The sequence below is a fragment of the Phalacrocorax carbo genome, chromosome 5, assembly GCF_963921805.1.
Source record: "Phalacrocorax carbo chromosome 5, bPhaCar2.1, whole genome shotgun sequence".
Classification (NCBI taxonomy): domain Eukaryota; kingdom Metazoa; phylum Chordata; class Aves; order Suliformes; family Phalacrocoracidae; genus Phalacrocorax; species Phalacrocorax carbo.
In genome coordinates this window covers 2,399,926-2,426,855 of record NC_087517.1, presented here as the reverse complement: position 1 = coordinate 2,426,855, position 26,930 = coordinate 2,399,926, and the positions used below count along the sequence as shown (strand labels likewise).

Below are 26,930 nucleotides of genomic sequence, written 5' to 3'. Positions count from 1 at the left end.
AATTATTTAACTTGACAGAGGAAAGAAGCACAGAATAACCGCTACCTCGCTTGCTATTTTGGTTGCATATTTGACATGTAATAGGGATGGTGTAACCTCCAAGCCAGTAAGGTTTCTGCCCTTAATGGACTCTTCAAAGTCCTTCTTATATTCTTTCTAATAAGAGTAAGAAGAAAAAAAGCAAAATAGCAAATATTTATTACATTATCTTTAATTACGTGAAAAACTACTGGGAGGACGGAGCAGTGGTTTGGTATTGATTTCACAGTGACAATCTGCTACAGTCAATGCCGTGGGAACCTAAGGCAACAAATTCTGTTTCTACTAAAGCCCACGAAACAGCTCATTACTTTCAATGGAAATATGACCTGACCCTGCCTTTTTTTTTTCCTTTTTCTACTTATTTGTATATGCAGAGAAAACATTCAATGGAATCACTCAAACGTAATGACTAACGGCCTTTATACACCTGTTTTTCAGTGTGTATAAGCCTTCATCTGTGATAGAACAAATTATACTTGAAACAAACAGGAAAGAACTGCTCGAGGTAATAGAATGACAGGTCAGTGAAGAACACTATGACAGTAGAGACAAACAGGAAATAAACGAGTTTCTCAAAAATAGAATTCGGAGGTGAAAAGACTAAGCAGGGTACTTTCTGTGGACTATGATAACCAACACACAGCCTATACTCGCGTTGCAAATGTTTAAGTGAAATGTAATTCATATCATATTTCTTCTAATGACGCAAAGACTTGCTGAAGCTTCATTTACTGATAGCTTCTTGATGAAAAATTACAGGTAATACATAATTCATCGTGAATGGGAAAGCTTAATGAATTTTAAATGTAGTATTTCATAACCAATATGAAGAAATGGGATATAGGTATAATTTTTCAGTGTATCAGCATACACAAGATGCAAGTATAATTGCCTGTCTAAATCACTGTGAAGATTCAGCTAAAAAAAATATTTTTAAAGGTTTTTAGTCTATCAGTATTGATTTTAACCATACCTCACTCTGCATGAGCTGAGATTCCTTTGCAGTAAGGTATGTTGGAGTTTCAAAGTCCAACATAGGTTTGCCTTTTTCCTTCTCGTACTTTTCTCTGTATTTCACCTGAGAGGAAAGAAAAAAGTTACCCTCCTAAATAATAAAAGAACCAATTCATCGACTAGTATGTGCCTACTTTGGTCAACAGATCTGTGGTAAAAAGAATGAATGTCTAATGCTGTTTACCTTCCTGAAATTCATATTATTGACCATAAAATGTAAAATCAAAGGTCAGACTTCCAGCAAAATGTGTGTGGCCTAAAATTCTACTGACTTGTTTCCAGTTGCAGAGAATACGCAGTGGCAGCTCAGATTTCAAGAATTTACTTGAATTTACAAGACGGAAGACAGGTAGTTATAAACATCTAACTTGACGGCAGTCAGACTGCTCGCGACCCTGGCTGAGGTCAGCCACTTAGATGTTAATGGATTGCTGGAGCATTAGTGGCAGGGCTTGAAAAGACACAGTTTAGTGACTTGCTAACTAATTCTGTGCATGAGTATCCAGGGAGTAAAATGTCCCCAAGGATGAAGATATTCTTGCTTCAAATTAAGGTATCCAGCCAGCAGTTTTTAGACTGCTGCATGAGTTACTGCTGTGTCTTTGGCTGAGACAGATCCTGATCTCAAACTGGAGCAACAAGTAGTCACTTAAACTGATTAACAACCATTTTCCTATACCCTTTGCTGTGTAACCTTTTTGCTTTTCCATGGCATGCAGCAGAACAATAACTATGGCCCTTGGCATTCTAGCAGTAATTTCTCTCTTGCTTTACAGTCAATAAATACCTGGAATAGAAAGGATTAGAGACCAAGTCAGGGTATGAATTTCTCTGGAATGATTCACCATTTGCTGTATCCCAGAGGGAAAAAATGTCTGACACATCTAATAGCAGCAGTAGGTATTGTTTTGGTTAAAGCAATTTTGGATGCAGAAAAAGAATGGCTGAGCTCTCCTTTGTATCACTTGAGGCCAGAATGGATAAAGCCGTTGAAAATCTACTGTCGGCAACAACCCTACTTCTTTCAATTTCCAGTTTCTGTTATTACCAGGTCCTTTTTTCTATAGACGAAATCACCCTAATAAATGTATTATAGTGTGTAAAAAGATCCACATACAACAGACGTAAGTGACTTTGAGATCTACTCTGGAAGGAAGAAATCATACAGATATTTTATATGTGTTCAAAACTTGCAAACATGCAAATATTTCTCATTGACTTGTTTACTCAGCTGTGCAGTGTTTATAAAGCAGATAGGACCAGAGATTGTTATATACTGGAGAATTTGCTAGGATGACTTCAGTGATGGAGACTGGTACTCAGTGAGTGGGGTTAATGAGAAACACATGACCAACTTACGTGGCTCTGTAGTTCTGATGCCTCCCTTAGATGAACCTGCTCAAGATTATCTGGCACCACATGGTAGTGACCCTTACTCTTCTCATATTGCTTCTTGTACTGGTACTGAAGGGAAGGTGTCAAAAATCATCTCAATAAAAAAAAAATCCCTCAGCAAATTTACTTCTTAGGTCCAATCAAAGCAACACTTCAATGGAACATCAAAGAGAAATTAGAAATACAAAAAGCAAAACAAAACCAAGAAGTTTAACTCCAAGTATCAGATACCACTTCCAAAGATCTGGGTGAACAGTTATCTTTTTTTGACCATTTTGATTGCAAAGATTTTTTCAAAACCAGGATTAAAAAAAGAAGAAGAAAAAGAAAGAAGAAAACACAGTGGATACATGAAAAGGCTGTACTAGGCAATAATGATTTTCATCTTTTCTCAGTAAAATGATCAAGTATTTTGTTAGGCATAATTCTGTACATCTGCAATGGGGGATGTTAAACATAAACATGAAATAAAAAAACAGACAAAAATAAAAATTTTAAATATAGTAAGCAGTAAAGAAAAAAGTAAAAAAAGAACAAAATAGTATGTTAGTGTGATGCAATCAGTTAAAATGTAATAAAGAATCAATCCACTAAAAATTATTAGAGGGTTTAAAATATTAGCAGTTCTACAGCTAATAAAGATTTCACTTCCCAGAGGACAATTGTGGCAAAGTTGCTAGTTAACTAGGAAACAATCATTAGAAAGAGAAGAGATCACTACCAGGTGATGTCCCATGAACAGTAACGGAGGGAGTAATTGTTACAGGAGTAGTTAGCAGAGATCAATTCCGATTGGGTCAATAGTAATGGAAAAATCAAATGGATCTGGGATTAATTAATGAGCTTACGGCACTGGCGAGTTGGCTTGTACTCAGGACATGGTTCATGATCAGCGATTCAGACATGTCTGTGACAGGCTTATGAAGCTTCTTTAGATCTGCTTTGTATTTCACCTGCAGGTAAGAAAGGACAAACGACATCAGAAAAGCAGACCGCTAATAAAACCTGTGCTGTTGAATGAATAACATAAAGGAGGTCTTCGTTAAAGAAATTTGAAACTTCTAATTTCCCTTGAGGAAAAGCATAAGTAAACATACCTCACTTGCCATATTGTGAGCATCTTTCATGGTCTTGTAGATTTTAGCCTCCTTTAAGTCATACTTTGGCTTTTTACCCATCTCTTTGGAAAAATTCTCCTTGTATTTCACCTAAATTAAAAAACAACCAGGTATTACAACTGTTCTTGAGTACCCACTTGTTCGCTGCAGAAGGCAAAGAGACCCTACTTCAATGCTGACGGTAAGCTGAAGAGTGAGAGTGTAGTAACTTGAAAGCGTCCACTGGAATAAAGGCTATTTTAAACATGACCTGACATGAAAAGAAAATCAACCTCTGTACTTACAAAACACCACTTGCAATTTTTCTTTCAGGGCACAGGTTACATCTCTTCATTGTAAAATAACAGATACGGTCAAGAGAAATATGTTGACAAAATACAGCTAAATTCTGACCCTTAGAGATGAAGAATTTTTCACTTGCTGGGAACTGTGTATAGATAAAAGATACCCTATTTCACAAAGAGACGAACACTGACGCAAGTATAAAGAATATTTAGAAGAACTTTTTATGTATGTCTTGGAGAAATAGGACCTTTAAAAACTCCCTCAAGCACTGAAGGTGGCGACATATCACATACTTTTATATATACTGTTACACCCATATTGTGTTCTGTATAAATCAGAGATGAAGGATGTTAATGATGACAATCGGCATAGTGATACAATTAATTACTAGTAATTAGGTTACGCAAGAGGCTTAGTAACGCTTCCAAACCACATTAGCATCAGCAAGGTAAACCATGGCGATGGAAGCCATAATATTCCAGCAGACCCAGGCTCAAGGCACAGAACGTTGATAGGAATGAGTTTGCTAATGACTTAAATGAGGGCAAGTCCTCCCTCATCATGACTTGTCCCATCCCACTGCTGCAGGTGCAGCTAAAGGCTAATTCTCTATTTCTTCTAAACCTACAAAAGAGACAGTTCAATTAGGAATATTTTGGTTTTATTGCCTTTTTTTTTTTTTTTTTGCTATCAGAGATGCATAAAATTATTTCAGAAGAGTTACTGAAGAGTGCAAGAAAAACTCAAAGGATTAAAGATTAAGTTCGGGTTTATCTCAATGGACACCATAGTCAGTAAGTCTGGTCATCATCATTAGAAAAATTCTGAGGATTTGTCATATCTTTCCTGTAGCAGTATTCCGCCTGGTCTGGAAACAAGTAGGGCAACAGTTCTTTCTGTTTACCAATCCACCTTTCCTTGAAGATGCTTTATACTAAATAAGCTAGCAACCCCTACCCCCGGTCTGAAGAACAAGAACTGAACAACCATCATCAGTCTTTGTGAACAAATTTGATCTTCTTCAGGACCAAGATAATACTGATAAAAAGCATGCAGAAAATATAAGACTGTGGCCGATGAGGAAAAAGAATTACTGGTTCTTCAGGAAAAAAACCCACCCGATCTCCCAAGATATATTTCTGTGAAAACTGAAATGAAAGAAATAAAATACTGAAGAAACGATAACTAAGTTGAGGAACAGCTGACTCATGCTAGAGGGTTTTTTTATGACAATTACAGAAATGTAAACAGATAATTTTGTGTTAGTAAAAAAAGAAACATGATTGAATGCAGGATTAAACCACATTCCACAATCACATTTTACACTTTGAGTTCATTGTCATATTCTTGTCCATACAGCGCCATACGGCTCATGCTTCACAAAATATGCCAACGTTCAGATAAAACACACAGTGAAACGGGCAAATCAATTATATAGCTGCTGTAAGAAAACAAGCAACATTAACATTTCTCACATGAAGGAATCAGTGTTGGTTCTGACCTCACAAAAAAGAAAATCAAGCAGCATACCAGAATCTGTTCAGTTTTGCAAGCTATGCAACATATGATCAAGATCAGACCATTGTGCCAGAGTTCACTTTTTTAAGCCCAGAAGAAAGGTTACTGGAAGATCTACGCAAAATTAAAAGCAAGCATGCCAGACAGGCAGATGAAAACCAACTAAAACAAGGCAAGTGGATAAACAAACTGGACGTGATGGTTTATAAAGATAAAGTTTATGAGAAGAAACGGCTAAGAGAAAAAAAAGTTAAAGATTATGCCAATTATTCTTTGCTCCCGTACTGGCCCTGTAATTTTTCTCTTAGGACCAAAACAATCTCATTAAAGCATGTTTATAAGACTAAGAGGAGAACTGGCTAGGATTGGAGCAAAAGCATGAAAAAGGAGGATCTCACTGAATGGCAATAAACAGAATTTCTTCTTTTTCTTCCAGTTGAATTGTTCGGTTTAAGAATCCTTGGTCCTACTGAAAAGATTCTTGTTCCTCCTGACAAACACAGCGGCTGACATTCAAACATGCGACAGTTACATGCAGCAGTCACGGCTAGACATGGAAAAACCATAATCCCCCTTTGTTTTCATTTGGAAATACATGTGCAAAACCAAAATGGCACAGATCCGCCTGCTGCCACTTCAAACACTGCTGTGCAGCCACCGGTTTTCTAGTATCCAAAGGTGTTGAAATGGCAAAAAATATAGGTACCGATGTGCTCTCAAATCGCTACAAGGTACACTTCTCAGAGGCTCTGGGGCTGATTTAGTCATAACTATGCTTCTCTTACGCCAATCCAGCATGATGTAAACAGAAGAGTTTAAATGAAGGGTAAATAGAAGTTTGAAGTTTGAATGGTTAAAATGAAGTTCTACTGTGAATGTTATGCATATGGTAGGATGCTCACTGAAAATTACCGCCACCATTGTTCGGGTTTGCCACACACACATATTTCCATTTTTTTGCACAGTTTCAGGAAAACCAGCTGAAGCTTATATGTCCAGGTTTAGGTTTTTTGGGTGAAAAAGGTGAGTTTTCACATTGCATGAGTGCATCGGAAACTCCCATTAGAAACATCAGAAGTTCCAAAACCATTATGAAGGACAGTCTCACAAGTTTTGCTACATTCAACACAAAAAGATCCAGTGCAACTGACGCATCATAAACCCTTTAACAGCTTGGAATTGTAAGAGAATGTGCAAGCAAGAGACAGATGCATAAAAATGGCATTCCCAGATGTGTCACTAAAAATCATCTTACATGACTACTTAGCATATTAGCTTTCTTAAAGGTTCTCATCCATGGGGTATCATAAGATGCAGCTCCATGCCCTCTCATATGTCGTTTGAGGTATTCTGCCTACAATGCGTAGCAAGAAAGTAAGATCAGAAATGCAAACAATTACAAGATTAAAGCACGAAGTGGTGAGAGAGAACCAAGTTGAACCGAGGCCCCGGCAGAAAAAATTGTCACAGAAAAGAGCAAGCATGCGCTTCAGACTGATCGGAGAACACGGCCATTGTATAAAAGTAAGCGTGCTTCTATTAATATAACATATTAACTTCAAACCAGAAGATTCTTTTAAAGGCACAAAGTAGAAAGAAGGTGGCTGAAAGAAACAGAATGTCCAGCTCATGAATGGTGGATAATAAGAGTTAGGTAAAAGGCTGCTTTTGTTAAAGCCAATACCCAGAAAAGGTAGAAAAAAGACAACATGGCTAACACCTCAGCCTCAGTATTTAGAAGATCTTGTCCTGGCATAATTTTAAGAATATTCTATACCTCCCTTACTGACACTTATTAATTCAGTAGAAAACTTTATTTAACAAAGAAATACCTTGCACTGGGATTTCATTTTTACTTTAACAAATTCCCTTTAAAATATTCCCTTATCCCCTAATCTAGAAATAATTTAAGTTATAATATTTGTATTCCTCTGTAAGTTAATATTATGTCTCATTTCTCTCACTGCCTCAAAGTTTCACCCACTTTTTATTATTACCTGGCTAGTTAGTTTGGACACCTCCTTTGCCAGCTCAATATCTGGTCGTCCCAGCATGGTTACGCCAATGCCAGCTTCTCCGCGCTTTTTATATTCAATCTAACAAGGAAAAAAAAAGTATAGTTTAGTAGTGATGATATCCCCTTTTAGTTATTTTACTGCCATTGTTTTTAATAGTAAAATTACTGCTGAAGAATTATTCAGAAGACATAAAAAACACTTACATCACTAATTAACTTGGCAGCCTGAGTTGCTTTCTTGATATCGGGTCGATCTGCTATAGGTGTGTAGTGGAGCTTTGACTTGGCATCTTTCTTGTATTCAATCTAATCCGTGATCATAGACAGAGGAAAGAAAATTACTGAGGTTTGTTCATGAGGAATATGCTTAATAAGGACTCAGCAACGTTGCTGGGAAGGTGCATGGGGTTTCTTAATAAATAATTTCACAAGGAATGGATTTGGGAATCTGTTTTTGCAAGTTGTTGACAGATGAAGAAATAAGCATGTGCAATTCTGTCTGTACTTGAAGGAATGAAAAAAATTATTGGACGTGATTTGCACTAGATTACTTCAAATCCTACCATGTGATTAAGTAGAAATATGATTTTCAATGAAATCTTTTATTTCAGTGTAATTTGTATTTGCACCTTTATCTTCCAGAATTACACCTGAACATGGAGGCTGGGAGGAAATCCAGAAGGATGCGAACTTTTGTGTTTACCAGCTGACTTTGATTGAATTGGCTTACGCAAGCTACTTAATTCATGAAAAGACAAGACAAACTTACTGTACTCTGTTTTTTAGCAACTTCCATGGCATGTTTCACTTCGGGAGGCTCCAACATGACAGAATAATTAGACTTGCCTTTCTCCTTCACAAACTTCTTCTTATAGTTTGTCTGTTAAGAGCAAGAAGGGCCATGTGTGATTTTTTAATTTCACATGGAGGTAAATTCTACTGAAACTTGGAAATAAGCTCACTGAAACTCTTAAGACAGATAAAACGCAGTCTTCTCAGTCTCAAAATGTATGGTCCCCAGCTTGTTTGTTATAATTTGCACTTTAGATAACACAGGCTTGCTATTTGGAGATTTGTGTTTAAACTGTGCTCTATGAAAAATAAAACCTGAATTAAGGGCACCCATTAGCACTCCAGCCTGTCACTTCTCTCCAGAGTATTTCAACAGATTTCCAATAAAATGTGTTTAGCTGTTTGTTAAAGTCTCATTCTGGTAGGAGTTAATCTTTTCTGACTCCTTGGGCATTTTACCATGAGACTCTAAATGTGTTGCATGTATACTAAAACATGCAACAGCCTAATCAGTTATAGGCAGCAGGGAATAATCTCACCATAAGTTGTTATCACACCAGTTACTTACCTCACTGACGTTCTTGGTCACCTCCTTCACATGAGCAGTGTCTCGTGTCTCTGGCAGGGTTGTATAAGACCCATGCGGAAGCTGCTTCTTGCTATGTTCTTTGTATTTGTTCTGAAAACACAGAAGAAAAATAGGTAAAAAGCAGCAATGCAAGCCCCGCCCCTCCCCTCTATATTAAAAGGATGTACTTAAAACGAACAAGTAAATCTCCAGTGTTTTACCTCAGATACAAGAGAGCTGACATTCTTAGCCAGGAGGATCTGAGGTGTATCTGGAACAACATGATATGTTCCTCGAGCTTTGACATGCTTCTCTTTGTATTTTATCTAGCAGGAAGAAAAGATATTAAGTGCAAGGTCCTGCACCTGGGAGGAACAACCCCACGCAACAGCACAGGCTGGGGGTGACCTGATGGAAAACAGATCCACTAAGAAGGCCCTGGGAGTGCTGGGGGGCAGCGAGGTGACCCTGAGCCAGCACCGGGCCCTTGGGGCCAAGAAGGCCACCGGTGTCCTGGGGTGCATGGAAAGGAGTGTGGCCAGCAGAGCGAGGGAGGTTCTCCTCCCCCTCTGCTCTGCCCCAGTGAGGCCACATCTGGGGTGCTGTGGCCAGTTCTGGGCCCCCCAGTTTAAGAAGGATGTGGAACTACTGGAGCAAGGCCAGCGCAGAGCTGCCAAGGTGATCAGGGGCTGGAGCATCTCCCTCGTGAGGAAAGGCTGAGAGACCTGGGTTTGTTCAGCCTGGAGAAGAGAAGGCTGAGGAGGATCTCATCAATGCTTATAAATATCTGAAGGGTGGGTGTCAGGAGGATGGGCCGGGCTCTTTTCAGTGGTGCCCAACGCCAGGCCAAGGGGCCACAGGCACAAGCTGGAACGCGGGAAGTTCCCCCTGAACATGAGGACAAACCCCTTCCCTGTGCGGGTGCCAGAGCAGGGGCACAGGCTGCCCAGAGAGGCTGTGGGGTCCCTTCCCTGGAGACATTCACCCCCCGCCTGGACGTGGCCCTGTGCCCCTGCTCTGGGGGTGCCTGCTCACGCAGGGGGTGGGATGGGGTGAGCTCCAGGGGGCCCTGCCAACCCCCGCCAGTCTGGGATTCTGTGATATCCTTTTAAGCAATGGGTATCTTGGCTTGTGGCAATTTAAAAAGAAATTACTACAGCGGTGTGTGTCTGCTTGTTATTGCAAAAGTTTGCAGAAAATCCCATATTTTGATGTTTTCCAAGATAAATTCATTCCAGTCTATGTATGCCTATTGGAATTCTATGGATATATTGGAATAGTGGAATGTTATCAATATATTGAATATTAATATATTGTTAGTAATTATAAAAGATACTTTGTGTTATGCACAAGTTATACATGCAGCTTTTTTTGTGATTTTCTCCAGATAGTATTTTCATTTCAGTAACAGGAATGCAGAGATATACCAAAGGTCTAGGGTGTTCAGACAATGTTAACTTTGAATATCTATTTAATCCATGAACTAGGGCAGTGACATTTACAAGACCAAATTTGTTCAGATTGTGCCAATTTGTTAATGAAACAAACAAGTCAAATCAAATGATGAAGCGAGACTGAGAACAACTTTTCAAAGCTTCATTCTTAATCCAATCATATGTCCAATAAAGTAGTTTATGTATTAAGTAAAGTTCTAGTAGAATAAAAAAAGTGAGTGTTCAAGTACTTACATCACTCGCCAAGATGGCATTATTTAAGGCCAATACTGTGTTTTTATCATCTGTGACAGAGAGTTTGCATCCCTTTAGGAATTCCCGGTCCAGTTTGTATTCATACTGCAGGAGTTAAAAAGATAAAAGAAGAGAGTCTCAGACCTCCTACAGGTTTTTTTTATTCGGAACATGAGAGATGTGAGGAAAGGGAGGATTCGGTTTGTTCTGACTTTCTTACATCACTCTGTTGCAGAGACGACTTGGCTGCTTGAACAAAGTCAGGCCTATCAGCAATCCAGTGCCAATGAGCCTTGGCTGCTTCATATTTCTTCTTATAATCCAGCTATTTATAATGAAACAAGAAAAAAAAGAAGTTAATTGGAACTTGTGTACTTTACACATGGCATTCATACAGATGCAAATTGTCTTCGATCTGTACCAATTAAAGAGAGAAGAGGTAAGAAAGTGCATCTATATCAGACTAGGGCTTTCCTCTGAATCGTGTACTCTCATCAAATGGGAGTCCATTTAGTCTAGTTTTGCCACTGCCAGGTGGAGGAAGGAATGTGAATGACTGGAAAGATGATGTGATTTTGAAGAAGTTGAGTACTTTCAGTTCCTTGCCTATTGAAGTGGGTGTTGGGCCACAAATAATAGAAAACACAGGAGAGCTTCCCATGAAGCGTGCGCTTTGTCTACAAGAACACCGCCAAAGAGAATTTTGGGACAGTTATGTCTGTCAGGAAAACAGAGGGGGACTAGAAGAACAGTAGATGTGTGACATACAAGGACCTCAAGTGACCTCAAGGACAACTTGCAGGAATGAGCACTCTAGAATGAAATAAATGTAAATATCTTTTATTCAAGAAGCAATGTCCAAGCTCAAAAAACTTCAATGGAACTGAAAATAATTTCTCATGGTCTCCACTGCCAGTCTCAAACAGTATCCGTAATAAAATTAAAGTATTAATAAAACAGAACTCACGTTGCTGTTTAGCTTGTAAGCATGCCTTGGAGTCTTAATATGAACTGAATCTGCTACCACATTGCAGTGAGATTTATTCCTCTCATACACTTCTTTGTATTTCAGCTAAAGACAGACAAACATAAAAAAATGTTTGCAAAGCTAATATCATTGTCAACAAGAAAAGCATCAAAATATGAAAAACAATATTAAAAATTGCTCTTATCAAGATAAAATCCTAACAGAAGAAGAAACTGTATCAATACAATTTGGTATCAACCATCTGTCTGAAAAAAGGGTCCTCTTCAGCAGCAGTCCTCTTTAAATAGAAAATGTGGCAGGCATAACTCACTGTGAAGTAGAGACTAAGATTTAACAAAAATCTTTAACAAAAATTTAACAGCAATTCTGCCTGTTTCTAGGTTTTTTGCACCTAATAGAATTGCTTTAAAGACATTTCATCTTCTGATAGGCACATTCAGTGCCTTCTGAAACTTCCTTTATAGAATCTCAAATTCAGTACTCAGTTTGGAACCAAAAAATGTACTTCAATTCGCAGATCACTTTTGAACATCTCTGTCTCTTAACGACCCATGTTGGTATCTGGATGATATGGTTCATTTTTCTCCCTAGATTTACTCGTTATATAGATAATCCATGTAGTATCTGAATGACTTTCACGCTACTTATTCTTACATTATGATATTGAGTTACAGAAGTGCTAGTATCCTCATTTTATTTATGGACATCTAAGGAACAAAAATACAAAGGTCAGAGAGAAAGTCTAGGGTAGGAGGAGGAATTAGGACCAGGACTCACAAATCCTATGATATTATTCTATCCACTTCATCCTCCTTTCTCTCTTTTTTTTTTTTTTTTTAGCCTTCTGTTGCCCCATAATCAAAACACATGTTTAATTTAGGTCAGAATATTTACCTTACATAGTCACAATATCCATAGAAGAAATGAATAAACACAGTAATGTATTTAGTACCTTATTCAAGGCTCCACAAAAGCCACTAGCCAGTGGAGGAAGAAAACCCAGAAACAAGCTCCCTACATCCATGCTTTAATTAGATACCAGTTCCAGCTCATGGCTTTTATTACCAGTGAGGGCTGCTCTACCCCAGAAAAAATGTTCCAAGAGCTACAGAAGAACGTTACACAGAAAAACTTTCTGAATACTTTCATAATCTATTGTGTTTTTTGAAAAAACATTAAGTACTTCTGGAGTTTTACACACAAACAAAACCAACGCAGTCTAACAAGAAGCTGTTTTGTAATGACGGTGTTACATATGAGTTAAAAGTATTGCACTTCAAAGCAAAAAGTTAATCATGTGTCTTTTTGATACCACCGACAAGGGTAATTTACTTACGTCGCTTATTCTGTCCTTGACCTTGCGCACATGCAATAACATAGGTGTATCATGGATTGTAGTATAGCCTTTAGGCTTTGCTTTGTTATATTCCAACTTGTAAATAATCTGAAGATAAAAATTATAGATTATGTTATTTCTTGACATTATTGGTGTCAATTGAAAAAAATAAAGATGATTTTCACACTCTTATAACACCTCAAAGGGCAGAGTTCAGAGAAGGAGGTATGCTTGAAAGGGATTGACCACACTTACATCACTAATCAGTTTGTTGACTTTTGTAGTCCTTAGGTGTTCTGGAGTGTCCACAACTGTAGTATACTTGTCCTTCTTCTTTTCATAGTCCTTTTTGTATTCAACCTGGTGATTGGGAAAGAGCGTATGTTAACCACACAAACCAAGACAACACAGCTTCAGGAGATACGTTTATATTCCCACATAAAATTGCAAAATCCTTCCATCAAAGCCAATGGAAGCTGAATGTGCACAATGAGCTAAACTTTGCAAACCCCTTTTTTGCATAAGAGGCTGCTTGTCTATTTGTGTGATTAATTTTATATTTATTTCACTGAGTATAAAAGCTTCATTTCTATCCTAAATCTCCAGGATTGAGCTGAAGAAGCAATCTTGGCAGATCAGTGACTTTTAAAGTTCATAACTGGACAATATCCCATTTTAAAAATATATTTTAAATATTCATCAAATGGAGAGAAACGTAAAACATCTTACATAGCAGAAGATAAAAACATCCACTGAATGTGGATGCCAAAATGCCAGGCTATTTTAAAGGCTTTGATAGCAGAAATTTTTTCTTGATAATTTCTTTCTTAAAGATCATCTCGGCCTGCGCAGGACTCTAGGCCTGTTCTCACTGAATTCTGTGAGAACAGACTCTACACCAAGAATGATAATTCACTGCAGACAGTCTGAGGGCAGGTGGAAGAGGTTAGACCACATTTTTAAAAAAGAACTTTCATGCTCTATCTGGCACCAGAAAATAAAACCATGCTTTTGAAACAGGACTACGACAGACACAATATAAAAAGTTACATACAAACAACAAATCACAACATGAAGTCAACTCAGATGAACATGCAGGTCAGGCAGAGTGCTAATTTTTTTCTTCAAACTTACAAAAACTTACTGCAAGGAGTTTTTAATGAGATAATAGAAATCCATGCATAAATTGAACAAAAATGGCTAGTAAAGATCTTCAGTACCTTATTACTGAAGAATTTTATTAACTATGCTGATAGTAACAAAGAAGAACATCCCCCTCCCTCTCACGTAATTGTTTTCTACTGTTGCATTTCCAGTTTATAATTTAAATGTTACATGCTGGTTTCACCTGGCCCAGTCAGGAATAATTTTTACTGTTGAAGAGAGTAAGGTGACTGCTAGCAGCTGTGATTTCAGAGCAGAAATAAATATATATCAGTTATTTAATAAGCCATGCTTTCATCCAGCTGGTACAACCAAAATATATATGCTGGAATCCAGGTTGAATGAAGGTAGAATGTGGAAAATTAATTCTTCACATTAATATCAGGCTTTCTTTTACATCATCAGAAATATAAGTGTTAGGTTCTTTGTTGTGTATGAACAAACAGATGAATCATACTCACTTTCAACATTCTGATTCTTATTACAACTGGCAAAAGGAGAAAGTATTTTTTAAAAATAAACTATATTATGTGACTGCACGAGGACTGCTTTGCTAGCCTTGTTTGAAAGCAGTAGGTAGAGAAAGAAATTGATGAGAACACGATTTACTACAGAGCTGTGCACCTATACCATTTCTAAGGGCACTTAGAAGTGAGATATGACTTTGTTCTGCATCTAGGCACAATCTGACACTGCTCCTAGGCAGAGTGGTAGACAGTTGTTGTAACCTACTTGCCAAAATTACTTCATCTCGTTCATACTGAATTAAGGGACTTGTGTTACGAGGGGTGGTCAGTCCAAGAAATGTTGGCAGAATGGGAATTTGGTTAGGAAAATATCAGGAACAGCTAACACAATATCTTAAATGTATGGAAAATTGCTCTTTATGTAAGTATGTGAAATATTATATAGAAGTATATATAACAATTATTTACAATGAAAGGAGAAAGTGGAGGCAAGATCAGCCTGAGCTGAGTGAAGTCGAAGTTACAGTAAATATTGTTTCAGATACTCTGTTTTCAAAAATAGATTATCATAGCCAGCATTAATCACATCGACAAAACTCTGGGGTCTGATATCCATATAAATTTAGGGAACCCCCAAGCATTAGATATTAGAAGTCCAAGCAGCTAATTTGTGTATATATATATATCTATATATGTAATGTCTCCTACAGCAGCAGTTCTTCATATTACCTGGCTCCACAAGTATGTGTTGTAGAGTGCTGTCAGCATATCTGGCCTTAGAATTTCATTACATCCATGTTGCAGGAGCATCTTGGCAAAGGACTTATACATTTTCTGTTCATGCAAATGGCAATGAAGCACAAAAGAGACTTGTGAACACCATAAACAACAACACAGCTCTAGATCCCAGACACTTTGAGAGTGGAGAGATTTAGGCAAGGTACTATATGTATTCATTCAGATGTGCATACAACTTACATCTATAGAATTTAGAACATCAAAAACATATATTAAAAGATTTGCATACTATCCCATTAAGGAAATTGCAAAAATAATTTTTGGGAGATAAGAGTGAAATATAGATTAAGGTGACATCACTCAAAAGCCAAATATGTCACCGTCGCTTGAGAAATGAGTAAGAAGATAATGTTTATAAAGGCCATTAAAAGAGAGGTAATAATAAATGCATGGCACAACATGCATTTATTCAAAACCTCTCCAATGACTTCAAGAGGCATTAGATTCCTGATGTCAATTGATGCACAATATATGAAAGTACATACAGTAGAGATTTAGCTCACTCAAAAAGTAGCAATTCTTTTTGGGTGTCAAAACAAAGACTGCTCAACTGAGCTAAAACATCCCAGGTGAAACCTGTGGTACTGCTAGCTACAGACACTTCACACAGACAGAGTAGCTGTGAGCGAACCAGGCACTTTCTGGCAGCACCGGCTAATGCTCCTACGGTACCTGACTGCTCAGTGTAGTCCCCCACTTGGCCAGGAGGTTCCTAGGATCATCCACAATAACGCTGTACCTATCTTTGAGCTTCTCATAGGCAGCTTTATATAATTTCTACTCAGAAGAGCATAATACAGTGTAACAAATTAAAAGAGAGTGAAGACACAAAGAGATCATAGTTCAAACCACAGAAACCTCTTTACATGGACTATTTAAAGGCTGGGATTGACGTTCATATCCAAAACAGAAAATGTATTATTAAAAAAAAAACCACAGAGAGAAAAACATTTCCTAACAGTATATGCATTTCTAAATTTCTACGGAATGGCTTAATCTACAATTCAAGGATGCCTATATTCTATCCCTGCCACTCTTCAATAAGCCATTTTATGACTTACTTTCTTCGTGAAAAATAACTGCAGAAGCAACTCTGTAGGGAACTAGATTCTTGATTTGAGTACAAAGAGAACACAATGAGATGCAAGGGTAAAATGCAATGTTACATTATCATCAGACATTTTGTAAGCAAAACCTATAACCCCTCGTCATAAAAAACACCCCTTACATAACAGAAGACATTCACGCAAGTTCATTTCAATGTATGGAGCCCCATTGCTAAAATTTTACTCATTTACGTTTCACATATTAAAATTTTCCTTATTTGACCTACCGAACAATAAGAAGACTGAATACTAACAGGCTTCCATAACAAATTCTAGTTCACTGCTTATCAAATTGAGTAGGAAATGACAGCAATGGTACTGAAATTGTATCTGCTGTGAAACAGCTTTTCTCACCTGGAACAGATAATACTGTAACATGTTTACTGACAGGCAAACAATTTAACATAATAGCTGATGAAAAAGAATAAAATATCAGGATGTGAGAGTCTAAATATACGCTGCTCTAAAGAAAAGCATCAGTGTCTGGTGTGGTATGCCAACTCTAAGGTGATGAGAAACCACCTAGAACACAGTGCTTTTCCACCAGCTTTGCTCTGTGGGTGTACAGCACTGCTCCTACAAACTCCATTGGTGACTTTAATCTTAAACCCAGGGGCATCCATTATCCCCCTTTGCTGCTATGTTGTGTTTATTGTTTCTTCAGCACTACTGGAGAAAAGTAAGAAAAAGTAAGTAGTAGAGTGGGAGAATTCAAGGCAAAATACCTGAAACAAAACAGAGCTATGGTAATTCCAGACATAATACTAGCTTCCTAACACTGATTAAGTGTTTTTGCAGTATTTCAGGAAAGCAATTGTGATTCTCTCTATAGCTGTTTCACATGACAATCAACTATCACTGTTACTAAGCAAGCAGCATTATTTAAGTCACCATTTATTTACCAGCCAGAAAAGGTGAAGTTTCTTTGCAATGAAAAAGTAATGAAACAGGGGTCAGGACTTCACTTTTTAGGTACTGTAAACCTGCTCTGTCCTAATACTCAGATTAGGGCAATAAGAACAACCTTGTCTTTCATGATCTTAGTCTGACTTTAAGACATCTTTAAGCCTGAATATATGTGCATTTATTTACAATTCCATAAGGAAGATCGACCTTCAACTTCGTATTAACATACACACACTTACTATTTCAGTATGAGACACTACAGAAATCTTTAACGCTTACCCCATCCATCAACTGAGTTGCATATTTAAAATGCATGTTAATTGGAGAGTCAGCTACATAGTTAAAAAGAGACTTCGTCTTCTCAAACATCTCCTTGTACTTACACTGGAGAAAGGAAAAACAGACAGAAAAAAACACTCCAATATTAATCCAAAAAAGGGTAAGGCGATAAAACCATACGATTTTAGAAAGAATCGGCAGCAAAACCATGGTAGAATTATTACATATGTGCATTTAACATATCTACAAACAAAAAATAGTTGTAATTGTAGTAGTCTGCAGGATGGGATATCACATCAAGAAAGCAATGGAAATTTCAAATAATTTTAAAACTAGACTTAGAATCACTAGAAAATTTACTATGGAGCTGATAGCTTTGCAAGGAACAGAGGGGATAAGTAAAAGATCATTTTGCCTCTGTTTTCTTTTACAGTGAGACTGAAATTTTAGATGCTATATATTAAGTTCTGTCAAGAGTTATTCATATCAATGTCTACGTCAGAACTGGATTCTTCTGTGAAAAAATTTATCTACAGTATAAGCAAACGTCAAAAAAACATTTAGCAACAATTCAGACTGTTTTACTTACCCCACTGTAGAGCACCTTATTCTTTTCTGCCAGAGCAAAACTTGGAGTATCCCATGCATAACAGCCAATGCCTCTGATCCATGATAAGTCTTCCTTGTATTTAACCTTTACAAAAGAAGTAAAAGGATTCAGTTTTAAGCAGCACCAAGTGGTAGCTGATCAATGGCACCTCAACACCAGGTGCAGGAAACAGAACTACATCCACTATTATTCCATTATAAAATACATTACAGTTCCTCATACTTTTCTGATGGACTCAGATTATTCACATACCTAATCTATCATTAGCTATTGGAGCTCCTGTGTGAATTAAAAAGCATTTATTCTTGTACAGTTAAAGGGTTATTGTATGTGTACAGATATGTACAATTAAAGGTCGTTACAGGGCTAACAAATCTAAGCAAAGGCAACTGAAATTTGTTAAAACTGTCTGTTAATTTCAAAAGGAGATGGGCTGCAATTTTAGCCATCTGATTTGCTCTGTCATTTCACAGATCTGCCAGGTGAAACCGCAAATTGCTTAAAAAATTTCAGCTGCCTTCCCAAATGAAGACTTGGTTTTCATTTTGGAAACCTACTTAAAACTTTCAACCTCTCACATCCAGGAACTATCTGAACTCACATCGCTAATAGCATCCGTGACTGCACGATGATGGAAATGCTCCGGACGGTCTGGGATCGATCTCCAGATTCCCAACTGGCTCATGTAATTTTCCTTATATTTTACCTACAATGGAAATTGAAGAATGAAGCAAAACAATTTGAGAACAGAACACTCTAGACCATGCAGTTTCAAGACATTCCTTTTTCTGAAACATCAGAACTTAAACAGTGGAAATGAGATCAACTTGCATTCGCCTTTGTAACATCAAATGTGTAATACTTCAGAGAAGGAAAGAAGTTAATATTAATAGCTCTGATCATATTTTTCTAATTATTTGACACACTTCAATAGAACAATAGCATCAATGGTGTATTCTAGGTTATTAAATGACAAACACTAATTCGGAATGAATGTATACATACACTGCTAACATCGTCGGTGACCTTTCGGTGATAGACAATATCCAAAGCGTCTTTCACTGTGTGGTATTTGCCCTTAGAATTCTCAAAGGTTTCTTTGTAGCGCAACTGGTAAGAAAAATAACACATAAAAGAATATATTATATTTAACTGTCAGGAATTGTTTTAGACAAATTTCCTACCTCCTAGGAATGACATCCAGGGAGATGTTGCTGTCCAACATCCTAATGTTGAGGAATTTCAAGAAGCTGCAATTGTCTATAACCAATTGCAATTTGACCGAGACTTATGGTGAAAATCAGAGAGAAGAGGAGCCGGTACATCTAAAGCAACATTTCATCCTATTCACTTTCTGACTGAAGACTAAGGAAAAACCATCCATGTATCACAGGACTACTCTCTGGAACAGCAAAAGTGCCACTTTTGGCATAAAAAAATCCTACTTATCCCATCTTCCATGCCCTGATCTAGAAGGAAGCAGGAAGATCATTCCAGTCTTTGGAGAAAGACTTTCTCAGAGGAGAAATTCAGATATGCAGAAGAACTGGGATGCTCCTCTGCAGTATTTTAAAATCATTCTTAAGAGAGCGGTAAGACTAATCACTAGAACAAAACAGCAGCCTAGCCCATATCCTTTCAGGATACAACGTGCAATCTGAAATATACAGCAAAGATCTTATGAATGAGTAGAGTACTCTTAGCCATTGCCTTAAATCACAAACCACTATTCCGCGCTTGAAGGAAAAATCAATTTCACCTTAATAACCTTCTGTGCCGCAGCTCAGATAATTTTTCTCTCTAATCTACTTCTAAATTAAAAAATAAGCATGTTCTCAGTGACATGCAAGTTCCCTTCTAACACAAAATTGAGATGAAGATATCTGATAAAAGGCATTCTATCTTGCCTCCAGCATCAATCATTTCACTCCAGTCTGAACTATTAGGAGATTTCATGTGCAAGCAAATTACTTTAGATCTATTTTTCCTTTGTTGTAAGACCACACTTCAGTGCAATGGAAAATGAAAATTAATTATAATGAATGAAAAAAAAAGCATTACAGTTGACATAAAGTAAAAACTTAATAAACTCTGTAATATCAAATGGAAATGTACATATAAATGGGGTGACCTAGTTTATAACCCACACTGAGATACTCTGTGCTTTGCACGCTTGCTCCCCATTGATCCTTTTTCTGTTCTTTTAATAAAGAAACCAAGAAAAAGCAGCAGTGAAAGTCTTCATGGGCTACATACATCACTGGCATTCAGGTACGCTCTCTTGGCTCTGATCAAGACTGGTGTGTCAGGAACAGGCGTGTATTTGTCCTTCATCTTCTCATACTGGGTTTTGTACTTTTTCTAAGAGAGAGAGCAAAAGGAAAAAGTTATATCTTTAATCTTACAAGCATTTGCTAACCTGGTACTATGTTAACACCCAGGGGTGCTACACCAAGTGCACAAAGTCCTGCAAGGTGCTTCTGGCAAAACTTTGGGAAACAAGCTCAGCTGTTCAGTTCTTTCTAGCTCTTCCTGGCCTTGCAGCCAGCGTACCTCAGGTTCTGCAAGCAAGCGCTAAGAAACAGTTATCTTATAAAGTGCTAAAACATATTAAAAAGTGTACCCTTTTACCACAACTTCTAAAGGAAATGTGGAACTTCAGCATAAGAGACAGAAAACTAAATGAAGGGTAAACAGATCTGAGCCTTGAAATTACCACTAAAATCAGAAATAAAACTTCTAAACAGTTCAGCATAGCGGTACCAAACAAAAACCCCCAAAGACCTTACCTCACTGACCATGTCCTTTACATGCCTAGCATGTGTGAAGGCTGGAGTCTGACCCCCAGCATGATGATGGGGTCTCTCTTTTGTGGCAAGTTCCACATACAAGTACTGCAGCAAGAAGAAAAGAATAAAAAAAAAAAAAACACATTTCAAGTAAGCTTTACTTTATCTCTCTGAAGAATGTCTGTAAATTCACAATGTATACATAACCACACAATTTACCCCAGGAAAAAAATAATATGTTCTTTCCTGTTCCATACTCTCTCAGTTCATCTTTCTCTATCGGTACTCCTGATATTCTGTAAGTGCCAGTAACATCTTCACAAACCAAGAAGCCAAATGCATGTGACAGGAATGACTTCTCTGCCCTACGTTCAGACCTAGCTTTAGAGAAAAGCATCCATAAGGTCTGTTTTTCTCTGGTGAGTATCTTCATTTTGTTCTGCAAATTTAAAAATTCCGCAAAACTTATAGCTAGTAAATCAGATAATGAACTACTATATGAATAAAGACATTACAATGAATAGAGGTAGATGGATAAAAATACATATTCCTCTGATGAAGTCAGAGTTTTAGAGAATTTGAACAGAACTGTACCAGGGTTCAGTGCTCTATTTCAGATGGACAAAGCTGAACATGCCTGTTACAGAGCTGTGGTCAACATGAAAATTCATAGCCACTTAAAAATGAGCAACAGTCACTTAAAATGTCCTCTCTACAAATTCTACGTTGCTTTGAAATGGCCTGGAAAGATTTTGCTGTACTTTAGGAGTATATTAAGAGGGATTCCCTGATTGTTTTTTTAATTAGTATAAATTTTTCACCTGGCTCTGTATTTTTTGTCCTTGCTTGGCTCTTAAGAAGTCAGGTGTATCAAGGACGGAAGTGTATTTTGTCTTCAGCTCCTTGCCTGCAGCTCTGTAAACCAGCTGGAAAAAGACAGGTCCACGAATTATTTCTTCTGTTATACATTTTCATTTGGCAGCTGAACAATCACAGGTTTGCAATTATAACATCTCATGTTTTTCAGTTAAAACAGTGAGAGGGCCTGATCTTAATTATAGCTAACAAAGATGTGCAAAAATAATATAGAACTTACTTCACTCAAATGGGTTTTTAGTTCCTGAACCGCTCTGTATCCAGGAGTGTCCAGCACCACATTGTATTTTGCCCACATCTTCTTTGCGGTATCAGTATATACATAATTAGACTGGAAAAAGAAAATCAGTATTACTTAGGAAGCTTTTATTATTCTTGGTAGTAAAGAAAATTTTACCATATAACCTAACAGTGCTTTGAAATAACTAACTAGCTGCATGGCAAGAGATTCTGTCGTAAGTCTTTATTCATTTTCATGTACTTAACTTCCTGGAAGCACATAGCATGCATGTAAATAAATCAATCATTGATACACATGGTTCTCGGAAGAAAAATCTTACCCAAAGCTTACGCAGATGACGAGCACGGACCATATCAGGAGTATCATACAGGAAGCAACCCAAGCCCTTCAACCACTTCAGATCCTCTTTGTATTTATTCTATGAGGCAATAAGAAAAAGAAAAATCAAAAGTTCACTTTTGGGATAATTGCGTTCATCAGTCCCTCAACACCGTGACAAAGCATTTATCTATTACAGAATAGAACGCAAATGATAGAAGCCAAATTCCACTTTCCGTATAAAAGCATTAGGCCTGTTGTATTCAAATACCAGGTATCTTAACCGAAGTTGCTTACATCACTTGTGATGTCCCCAACATAGCGGCAGTGCAACACCTGAGGAGTGTACGGCAAGGAAATCAAGTGTCCCTGCATTCTAAAGAAATCTGACTTGTAGATCAGCTGAAAGACAAAGAAAAAAATAGCATTTGACATGTTTGGTTATGCTGAATATTCTAAATCTCTTTTGGTTTTTATGTTAGAAGGACACATACATCACTGACAGCTTCCTGGGTTGCTCTGACTTGGCGGATTTCTGGTGTGTCTGGAGTGGTATGAATCTTGTCCTTGTACTTGTGGTACGTTGCCCGATACAACCTCTGTATCAAAGGAGACAGCATTTTGCATGTTAAAAACTTAAAAAGGCAAGCAGTGTGGCACAGTGTAAGTACTTCTCTTCTAAGGGCAGTTCTTTTGCTAGGTATTGCATAACTACCAGACAAAAGGGAACAAACATGCTATTTTCTAAGCAGGCAAAGATTTTCCACAATTGTTTTTGATAGCAGCATCTCTACTACATGGAGAATGTGAGACTTTAATCCTACAAACATGTAAATATGTATGCTTAATTTTCATCCTGTTAAAGCCAATGATCAAGTAAGTGAGTACATATATGTAAAACCTAAAACTATTGAGACCCAATATCATACAGATACAATAATTTCTCTGCAGCTTTAATCAAGTAGCTACAGGTCAGTTAAAAAAATTAGGCTGCAATTGGTTTTACATTGTGGTAACAATTTCAGAGGATTACAGAAAGTTAGAGTTATCAAGAACCTCAAAAAGCCCTACAGCCCAACTTGAAGCCTAGATCAATGATCCCTTGCCATTCTTGATGGATGTTTATCTAACTGCTCTTAAAAGCCTCAAAGACAATCTTCCCAGTCAATGTACTCTCATCACTTGTGTTTTGGGCACTACAAATACAATTGGAAGCAAATACATGTATTTACTATACCTCATTAATGACTTGATTCACTTTCTTCACATTCTCAAACCCAACATCTTTAGGTCCCAGAGTATAGCCTTTAGCTTTCATGTGTTCATAGGCTTCTTTATATTTCAGCTATAAAGTGGAAAAAGGAACAAAAACATATAGAAACTAAATTTGATTGTGATTCTACTTACACTGCAGTGCTGAGAGTAATTTATGCAGTATAAAGAGACAGATTTTTAGAGATCAACAAGTGAGACGTAGCTATACCAGAGTTAAATACACTGCACATCATAATTTTTACCTTTATCATGTGGCCCAAGATTAATAACATTTAAAATTTCTCTTGTATCTAATAAGGTATTTGCATCTGCCTGAGGAAATCTGTATTTTGATAGTAATTGCTTCAGACAGTTACAGGGTTTGGTAACATTTAAATTCTGTTAAGGAAAACATTATCAGTGTTGGGGCTTGAGTGCACTAAGATTTAATTGCCCTGACTAGCCACACCTGGGATGTCAGGCCTTGCCTGAGCGATGTTGTAAGTGCATCTGTCTTCAGCCCTGTCTCCATCCTCATTTCCTGGAGGGACATCGGCCTATGTTATTGGTAACTTGTCTCTAGTCCTGTCTCCTGGATTTACCTTGGACCTATGTTGTAAGTAGCTTGTCTCCAGACTCTGCCCTGTTTCCTGCAGCTCCTGACTAGATCCCCTTGGACGGACCTTGGCCCTGGTTCCTCACCTTGTCTGGGGCTGCTGATGCAATCTGTTCTCAGCACCCTACTCTGCCCACCCCATTCAGGTACAGTGGGACTTCACCCTGGATGAAGTCACTGCCTATGTCGTGGTCACCCTCGGTTCCTGACTCAGGCATCCAAACGGAACTACGCCACTCTTGTTGCTCTCTGACAAGCAGTCTTGTATCTGAGAAATAACTGTCTCAAACAGTTGTGTGCTCATACAGAACGGGCATCAAATATTCCCTTGCAACTCCTGCTGTAGAAGGACTTAGTACATGACTTACATCACTGCCAATGTACTGGACATGTTTAGCATGCTGGAAGTTGGGGGTGTCTGTGGGAAGGCTGTATCCAGTGGGTAGAGCTTTCACACCAGCCCAGCGATACAAATTCTGCAAGAGAAGGAAGAGAGTTTGTGACAGCTGTGTCTAATATTTGACAGTATTCCTTAGCTGCATAGGAAATCTCTTAACCGCAACTGGCAAAAGATTTCCCCCATGTCCACATTATAACGCATGCTGGTAGCTTGAATGAAGACATTTTCCCACTTTCATTTTAGAGCAGTGAAATCTAGATTCTTTATCTGAAAAGCTACAGACAGACATTAATTTTTAAAGAATTTGCTTTTTGAATATCCAAAACTCTGTGGACCCAAAAGTTTCATACTTACTTCACTCTGTATTTTATTTGCATGATACGCCCGCTCCAAATCCACTGTTTTATCAGTAGGAATCATTTTGCCTTTAACATTGTGCTTATATTCACCTCGATAGACAGCCTGAGAAAAAGAAAAAGTAATTAGAGGAGAGTCATAATTGTGGCATTCTCGCACAGTATGTATTGTTTGCATACATATGGGAATTTCTCCTAAAAAATGGATTAAGGTTTTTTGGATTCACACAATTAATGGCCTTAGTGATTGTGTTCTCATACCTTAATAAAAGGATTGGTAATGCGCTGTAGATAGCCAGCAATGATTAAATAATTGAAATGAAATAATTAAAAAAAATATTAGAAGTCACTAACTAGAACTTATGAGGTAACAGGATACGCAATATTGGGGGTGAAAAGTGATACAAACACTTACTTCACTTAAATTCAAGCCACTGAGGACATTCTGGACATAGACAGGAGTGTCCATGACCACAGTGTAGTCATTCTTCATTTTTTCTGCCTTAGATTTGTACTTAATCTGCAGAGAGAAATTCAAGAGCTCTAATTAGTAAGGCTTGTCAGTGTTCACTGAATCTCTTATTTTATTAGATTTACTACATTCACTATTTATTTCCTTAGTGAACCAGCACTTAAACAGGAAGTATAATGGAATTATGGCTGAATAAATGAACGTGGCAGCTGACTAGATAAGAACAGCGGATAAGCTTTATCAGGGAATATTAGGAAATGTCAATACTTATTGATAAAATGATATGATAAATATCCAACACACTTCTGATACAGAACTTATCAAGGAACATACATTCTCAAAAACCAGAATGGGTTTTTCTCCCATTTTAATGGCTTAATCCCAGACTAAGCATGTGTCATAAGATCTTGAGAGGAGAAAAAGAAATCATAAAATCAAGATCAAAATACTTCTTAAAAATATTAATTCTCTATCATTTCTGCTTTATTTCATGGGTTCTGAATGAAGAATTACTGTTTTAAGTGTTTTTCTGAGAAGACAAGTATTTAAACATATGCTTAATGCCTTCCTGAATGGGACGTAACCTAACAATATCTACTTTGAGAGCAGCACAGTGTAAGTAACCACGTATGGTTATTTAACAAATACTTCAGTAGAGAAGGATATATAACTTTTTCCAGATTATATCTGGATTAGAATAAAGCTACTCCATCCTTCTACTACAACAGAGTGAAAAAAACTGAGAAGCAAAACCAGTGTTTCCACTCACATCACTGCGAAGATCGTAGGCGTGTTTGGCATGGAGAATTTCCGGAGTGTCCCAAACGAAGCATCCAATGCCTTTCAGCCAGTTAAGATCATCCTTGTATAACACCTAAGGTATCAGAGCAAAGAAGCAACCTGTAAGAATTCCACTAGGGTCTAACTCCTTATTGCTAAATCAGTCTGGAACACAACTACCAAACGATGGCAAGTAAGCTTTCCAGTATTTTGACTTTTTTTTTTTTGTTTGAGAAAATCAAAACAATTCCTTTTGGAATGTAAATATTTTTCTTCATTGCTTCAGTTTGGCCAATAAATTTTAAAACCCAATGATTTTTAAAAAAGCTACTTGCATATCCTACTGAGCAATGATGTACTGACAGATTGCTGGCCTACTCCTGGGCCAACCTATGCAAGGCAAGTGCATAGAAACTTTGCACCACCAGGTTTTTCTCAAACTTCCAAAGCTTCCACACCTTTTGCAACCAAATAATAAAGGACAATTTACAGGCAGGGATGGCTGAACTGAAGCAGATGATGTAGTGACCTGGTGTGTAGGTCACACGGTGACTACAGACATCAGTGTAGGTGGTGAGTAGATCTAGAGATGGTAGAACTGTTGTGTTCTGACCCAATGCCTACACTGATGACACTGAAACTACACATACTAAGCCACGTCTCAACTATGCACTTATTGCCAAGTGTTACAAAAACATGACACAGATGCTGTTTAGCAGTGCATAATACAACGGATT

At 37.5% G+C, this 26,930-nt stretch overlaps 1 protein-coding gene across 1 annotated transcript in view; it reads right to left on the bottom strand.

Moving 5' to 3' along the window:
- NEB (nebulin) overlaps positions 1 to 26,930 on the bottom strand; it is a 127,625-nt gene that overhangs the window by 21,850 nt on the left and 78,845 nt on the right. Inside the window, exons 98-129 of the mRNA XM_064453232.1 lie at positions 26,183 to 26,287; positions 25,357 to 25,461; positions 24,940 to 25,047; positions 24,554 to 24,661; positions 23,553 to 23,660; positions 22,810 to 22,914; positions 22,613 to 22,717; positions 22,317 to 22,415; positions 21,977 to 22,087; positions 21,702 to 21,806; positions 20,881 to 20,985; positions 20,348 to 20,452; positions 19,097 to 19,201; positions 18,693 to 18,797; positions 18,071 to 18,175; positions 17,482 to 17,586; positions 15,863 to 15,967; positions 13,017 to 13,121; positions 12,762 to 12,869; positions 11,405 to 11,509; positions 10,658 to 10,762; positions 10,438 to 10,542; positions 8,971 to 9,075; positions 8,750 to 8,860; positions 8,159 to 8,269; positions 7,594 to 7,695; positions 7,370 to 7,468; positions 3,549 to 3,659; positions 3,300 to 3,404; positions 2,416 to 2,520; positions 1,016 to 1,120; positions 46 to 156 (exon numbers count right to left, since the gene is read on the bottom strand). Coding sequence (XP_064309302.1) covers positions 46 to 156; positions 1,016 to 1,120; positions 2,416 to 2,520; positions 3,300 to 3,404; positions 3,549 to 3,659; positions 7,370 to 7,468; positions 7,594 to 7,695; positions 8,159 to 8,269; positions 8,750 to 8,860; positions 8,971 to 9,075; positions 10,438 to 10,542; positions 10,658 to 10,762; positions 11,405 to 11,509; positions 12,762 to 12,869; positions 13,017 to 13,121; positions 15,863 to 15,967; positions 17,482 to 17,586; positions 18,071 to 18,175; positions 18,693 to 18,797; positions 19,097 to 19,201; positions 20,348 to 20,452; positions 20,881 to 20,985; positions 21,702 to 21,806; positions 21,977 to 22,087; positions 22,317 to 22,415; positions 22,613 to 22,717; positions 22,810 to 22,914; positions 23,553 to 23,660; positions 24,554 to 24,661; positions 24,940 to 25,047; positions 25,357 to 25,461; positions 26,183 to 26,287 — 3,387 coding nt within the window. The remainder of the gene's footprint in view (positions 1 to 45; positions 157 to 1,015; positions 1,121 to 2,415; positions 2,521 to 3,299; positions 3,405 to 3,548; positions 3,660 to 7,369; positions 7,469 to 7,593; positions 7,696 to 8,158; positions 8,270 to 8,749; positions 8,861 to 8,970; positions 9,076 to 10,437; positions 10,543 to 10,657; positions 10,763 to 11,404; positions 11,510 to 12,761; positions 12,870 to 13,016; positions 13,122 to 15,862; positions 15,968 to 17,481; positions 17,587 to 18,070; positions 18,176 to 18,692; positions 18,798 to 19,096; positions 19,202 to 20,347; positions 20,453 to 20,880; positions 20,986 to 21,701; positions 21,807 to 21,976; positions 22,088 to 22,316; positions 22,416 to 22,612; positions 22,718 to 22,809; positions 22,915 to 23,552; positions 23,661 to 24,553; positions 24,662 to 24,939; positions 25,048 to 25,356; positions 25,462 to 26,182; positions 26,288 to 26,930) is intronic.